Source organism: Coffea eugenioides, chromosome 5, assembly GCF_003713205.1.
Source record: "Coffea eugenioides isolate CCC68of chromosome 5, Ceug_1.0, whole genome shotgun sequence".
In the NCBI taxonomy this organism is placed as follows: Eukaryota; Viridiplantae; Streptophyta; class Magnoliopsida; order Gentianales; family Rubiaceae; genus Coffea; species Coffea eugenioides.
In genome coordinates this window covers 34,472,731-34,479,147 of record NC_040039.1, presented here as the reverse complement: position 1 = coordinate 34,479,147, position 6,417 = coordinate 34,472,731, and the positions used below count along the sequence as shown (strand labels likewise).

The window sequence follows — 6,417 nt, the reverse complement described above, 5'->3', positions numbered from 1 at the left end:
TCAACACTGTTGATGGGATAAAATCCAAATCCAACAAAATAAACGGTTGGTGAGATAAACTCAAGTCCAACACAGTTGGTAAGATAAAATTCAAACCCAACAAAATAATGGTTGGTGGAATAAAATCCAAATCCAACAAAATAACAGTTGGTGTCTGAAAGCAGATCATACAGTGAAATTGAGATGACTTTTAAAATCGCATTTTTTAAAATTTAGCCCAGTGTAGGGCTTTTTTTTTTAAATTATCCCAATTTAATTCTGACTGAATTTCTTTACTTTTTGCCCTTTTTTTTTACTGAAGTATGTACTCTTTCTGAATGAATGAGTTAATCTTCCACTTTATCATGTAATATTGTTGTCCTCTTTTTTTTTATTCATGATTGACCTTCGAATTTGTAAGATTTTGACTTGCACTTTTTCGTCAATTTTCAGCCATAAGCACCTGCACTAATGGGATTTTTCAAAGTACAATATGTACAAAAATTTCTTACTTTATTTTGAAAAATGATGCAATTACTACTCATGAAAGGAGTAATCTTATCAAAGTTGAATTTTGAACGATAGATTCGAAAGTATATTATTTCACTCGTGGGTGGAATCCCACAAATGTATTACAAAAATTTACCCAAATTTGGACCTATTTTAATTACAAAATTTTTTTTTGACTGACTATCCATTTATTTTGAACAAAGTAACAAAACTGTATTTTCTAAAATTTAGAAAAATAATCACATACTAACATGCAATGTGAATAGAAATTGCATTTTTCAAATGAAGAATTTTAAATGTCGGGTTCAAACTCATGTAGAAGACTCCATGATGAATCTCTTAAAATAAGACCAAGTTGCAAAAAATTTCATCCTCACTTTAGGATCGGTGTTTAGAGAAAGTGATCACTTTTCTTATTAGCTTATCCTTTAGGTCCAAACAAGCGGTATTATTCTTGATTTTGAGGTGGCTAAGAGAAATGACATATCAGGATCTGTCTTGCTTTTGTGTACAGATTATGTCTAATCCATTCAATATCACATCTTGGTAAAAGCAAAGAGTTTATCACTCTTACTTCTTGAGAAAACTCAGTCAACATATAAACTCTATAAACTTGTAATATATGGGTACAAATGATAGCTAAACATATGAAAACAGGTTATGGTCTTATGATCACGAGTGATTGGTAGATTCTTTAGAGGCATGATTCTTATTTTGAGTTGTCATGAAAGATAAGTCAGCAATAAACTTTATGAACTTGTAATGTGACTTTCACAATGATAGCTAAAAGAAACAAGATTTTCAAGAACATTACACTTACGATCGCATTCCTTTTCAAAAATTGCCCCAGTTTGGACTCAAAAATCATCGACTCTATTTTGACTTTTATCATCCATCACTAGAGAGGTTTCAGTATTGAATATCATTGCATTTTCTTTTCTTCTCTTTTTTTTCTTCACATTGTTTTTTTTTTTTTTTGCCAATATCGAAATCCCAAATATCAATGATAAAATTGAAAAACTCCCTAACTTTTAGAGTATAGATACCCCCTCTCTTTTTTCAATATTGAAATCCAAACATCAATAGTATAATCAAATTCCTCCAACTTGTAGTTTCTCTCTTTTTTTTTTAATTTTAGCATTTTTGCTATTTTTGAAAAATTCTTCAATTTTCTTCCCCAATGTGGGGTGCAACCACAAGTGCTTTTAAAAGGAACCACCAATTTAAGTTCAAATGAGGATGCAAAAGATAAACAGTGTTTAGATAGTAGAAACGATGACCAAAGTATCATTCTTACTTCGCATGACAACCAAAATAAAGAATAGGCCATTGGGAGAATCCATTCCCTTTTGACATTTGAAAATTTTTTCAATGTAGGGTTATTATCACTAAGACTTTTATTTGAAATGAAATTGTACCTTTTAAGGCTCAAATGAGAGAACAAATGATAAAATCTGTATAAATAGAGAAACGAACGGCTAAAGTATCATTTCAAATTCTCAAAATAAACAAGAGTAATGTACATTTTTGCTTTCACTCAGATGTGGATTGAATCTGGTTGGAAACAATGGCCATTTTCAAAATAAAAAAATTGCCCTATTTTGAAGCTTGTCAACCACTGTGATTGATTTTGAAAGCTTAATAGAAGCGGACAAAATATGAAAGAAAAAAGGTATCATGATAGGGTGCATTTTCTTGGGATATTTTGGGTAATTTTTCACAATTGTTTAACTAAATATTACATTAATTGGGTAGATTCTACTCAGATATGATTTTGGTGCTAATTGTAGGAACTGATGATGAAAAGCGCTTAAAAGTCAAAATTTAGAGGATTTGTCGTACGTGGGGCACTTCAAGCAATGGGGCCCGCTTGAGAAGTTGAAGAAATTAAATTATAATGGATTTTATTTTTTTTTTGAGGGAGTTTTGTTTCTTTGAATACCAGTTTCGGATAAGAGGAAATCCCTTCCTCCATTTTCGGGGGACTACTTGTTTTAGGGGATTTTCGTTTTGGCTTAGGTTACTTTTACTTTTTTCGGTGGCCGTGGCTTTAAAAACAATCAGGGGACAAAAGCTACCGGGGTTGACTTTACAAAAAGGGCTTCTCCATTTGCACTAACCAAATTGAGTAGAAAGCAATTGGAAAAAACCCTTTCTCGTATGTTTTGTGAGAACAAAGGAAGAAAAGAGGCTAGCCGCAATTGTGGACCTTTGAATTGTTTTTCAATCTGGCTTTGACCGAAATTGAAGAAGGAAGAAAAAGAAACTCTCGCATGTCTTTGTAGGCAATTTGGGAAAAAGACAACAAAAGGCCAGCCGCCATTGTTGACTTGTAGTTAACGCTTTTTACCCTTGTTTGATACAATTGAAGGGAGCAATTTGACTCCTCGTACGTTCGGGCTTCTGGAGACCAATGAGAGTAATCAATTTCCTTGTTCTTGTCTTCGGTTGTTGACCGAAATTGAAAGATCCGATTTGGCAACCTTTCCCAATTCTCCACGCGTGGTTTGTCCTCCATTAATGGAGGGCTAATTCTCTAATTCTAGTCAAGGGGGCAACTGACGAATTGGTTCAGCAATCATTGTGAGATCTAAACCGTTTTTAATTATTTTCTTCATTTAGTGGTATTTATATGTTTCCTGCTTCTAATTGTTATAGCCCTTGTATATGATTGATTAGTGCGCACTAATTAATTGTTCATATAGGCTATTTTGCTAAATAGGGGTAATTGAATCCGTAATTGTTCGTTATCTCTATCTCAGTAGCAACTGGCGTAATTGGATTTATGTCAGGGGAACATATGATCTAAATTAAATAAACTCTCGTAGAGTGTTTATTAGTTAGAATTGGGCCTTTCTAATTATTAATGCAATCTAGAAATTAAATCCTACGTTCGTATCTAGGGTTGTTTTTAGATTAGAAAAATAGTTAACGGTCGTACCTTAACTATCGAGAAATTAAGGAAAGATTAGTTGTGTTATTGCGTGCATGACAACTATAACTAATTTATTAATAAATGTTGAAATTATCTGTGAATCGATGATCAGTGCATGAACTATTTCTGAAGTGTACTTTTGGCTGGAGTTTCTCTAATTATTTCTTTTAATTAATTATTTTCTGCATTTCATTCATTTAGTTAGCATTTAATCCTGAAAATCCCCATTTATCTTGACTTGAAAAAAAAAAAATTTCTCGCTAGTCCCTGAGGAAACGACTCTGCTTGCCACTGTCTACTAGTTAGTAAATTCAGTTAAATAATTAATTCAAATATATCGGATAAAGCAAACTCTTCGAGAACAGGGTGAATCAAGTAACCCATTGCACACCTAGAGTCCCTGCTCCAGTACTAGAACTGATTATTGACTGCTTCAGGTGGTAGTTAGGTTTTATTTATTATTATTGCACAAGTTCAACACCTGTCAATTTTTGGCGCCGTTATTGGGGACTGGCGTTTGAAATATTTATTTTTTTTTAGTTCAGTTTTTTTTCTTGGTGTTTTTGCTAGTTTATGCCCCGTTCTTCTTGCACAGGTGAATTGGTATACGACCCTGAGGTTGAGAAGGCAGCGCGCAAGCGAAGGCAAGAGACCAGGAGACGAAAAGAATGGCAAACATCTACTGCAAACGAATCAGTAGAAGACGAATTTAGCATGGCCAACACCCAAACATTAAGGGAGCTGGCTACTCCGGAGTTGACTCACCAGCCCTTGTGCATTACGTTCCCAACTCTGGCTGAGAATACCTCATTCGAGCTGAAATCGAGGTTGATTCACCTCCTACCCTCGTTCCATGGTCTCTCTGGCGAAGAACCCCACAAACACGTCAAGAAATTCGAAATGATTTGCTTGAGCATGAAACCTCCTGGGGTCACTGAAGAGCAAATTAGATTAAGAGCCTTCCCTTTCTCTCTCAAGGATGCAGCTAAAGATTGGCTATACTACTTACCCGTAGGTAGTATTACCACATTGGCACAATTGAAAAAGAATTTTTTTAAAAAATTCTATCTTGCATCCCGGACCGCGAGTTTGAGGAAGGAGATATGCAGCATTAAGTAGTATCCCGGAGAGTCCTTGTATGACTACTGGAAAAGATTCAATAAGTTGTGCACTAGATGCCCGCAGCATCAAATTAGTGAACAACTGTTGATCCAGTACTTCGATGAAGGGCTCCAGTCTACAGACAGGAGTATCATTGACGCTGCGAGTGGAGGAGCACTGGAAAACACGACACCGAAGGGAGCATGGGAGCTTATCGAAGCCATGGCAGAAAACTCTCAGCAATTTGGCTTCCGTGAGTGCAACCCCACCCGTAGGGTTAACGAGGTAGAGACGTCATCCATTCAGCAACAACTGTCAGAATTGGCATCTGCTATTAGGCAATTAGCCATGGGGAACACGCCACGAGCGAAGGTTTGTAGAATCTGCACAAGCATGGACCACTGCACGGACACATGTCCCCTTTTGCAAGAGGATGGGGCAGAACAGGTGAACATGACTGGAGGCGTGCCCGCGCCCCGTAGGCAGTATGATCCGTACTCCAACACGTACAATTCGGGTTGGAGAGACTATCCCAATTTCAGCTATGGGAATAGGCCACAAAATTCTTTCCCACATCGTCCACAGGGTTTCAGCAGCCATGACAAACAAAACCTCAACTCTCGCCCTCCAATTCGGGAAGCTCTCTGGAGGATATTGTCAAGAGCCTGACCACGACTACTACTCAGATTCAACAGGAGATCAGAGCCTTAACCACGAGCACTACCCAATTCCAGCAAGACACCAAAGCGGATATGAAAGATATGGATGCTCGAATGAGCCAAATGGCAACTGCTATCAACCGCGTGGAGTCCTACGTTTATGAGAAATTGTCATCGCAATCCGAGGCAAATCTCAGAAATATAAGTGCCATGACACTGAGGAGTGGCAAGGAAGTGGAGGGACCTAAAGTGAAAAATCCAAAGAGCAAAAATGAGGAGGAGATAGAAAAAGAGATTGAAGAGGAAGGGCGCATTCGCGAAAATCCTAAGGTAACATTCACTCCTTCACCTCCTATTAAATCTAACTTACCTCCTTTTCCTTGCAAGTTGGAGAAAACAAAGAAGGCAGAGAAGGAAAAAGAGCTTTGGGATGTATTCAGGAAAGTGGAGATCAACATCCCATTGTTGGATGCAATCAAGCAGATACCAAAGTATGCCAAATTTTTGAAAGATCTGTGCACCCACAAAAAAAAGGTAAAAGGAGATGAACGAGTGACAGTGGGAGAAAATGTATCAGCAATACTCCAAAGGAAACTCCCTCTCAAGTGTGAGGACTCAGGTATGTTCACCATACCTTGTAAAATAGGAGATACCCCGATTAGGAAAGCGATGTTGGATTTTGGGGAGTCAATTAATGTTATGCCTAAGACTATTTACGCCTTTTTAAATCTTGGGTCATTAAAAGGCACAAGTATTATTATTCAACTAGCAGACCGTACCAACGCTTACCCAGAGGGGTTAGTTGAAGATGTTTTGGTACAGGTCAATGAGTTAGTTTTTCCTACAGATTTTTATGTCCTAAACATGGGGGATGAAATGTCACTAAATCCGTCACCTATTTTGTTAGGTAGTCCATTTTTAAGCACTGTTAGGACAAAAATAGATGTAAATGATGGTACTTTGTCAATGGAGTTTGATGAAAATTGATGAATTTTAATATCTTTGATGCGATGAAATACTCGGATAAGGCTAACTCTGTTTTTTCTTTAAGTGTTATTGAGCCCCTTGTACATGAAACGTTCGAATTGGGTGGAGAAGATGCACTGGCAGTAACTTTGGCCAAACATCTTGAGTTGGGGGCAGCTCTTGATGTAGAAATAAGTAATGAGTTATACCGTGCGGTTGGAGCTTTGCATTCGCTCCTGCCAATTTCTCCTAGGTATGAGCTTGCTT

The 6,417-nt window shown here is 37.2% G+C and overlaps 1 protein-coding gene across 1 annotated transcript; it reads left to right on the top strand.

Annotated features, from left to right (window-relative positions):
* The first annotated feature begins 5,277 nt into the window (after positions 1-5,277).
* Positions 5,278-6,171, top strand: LOC113771440. Its single transcript, XM_027316019.1, has one exon. It carries the CDS (start codon positions 5,278-5,280, stop codon positions 6,169-6,171), a length of 894 nt encoding a protein of 297 aa, XP_027171820.1.
* Positions 6,172-6,417: the final 246 nt, after the last annotated feature.

Coding starts and splice junctions, on each gene's coding strand:
- LOC113771440 (XM_027316019.1), top strand. CDS start 5,278: ATGAAAGATATGGATGCTCGAATGAGCCAAATGGCAACTGCTATCAAC.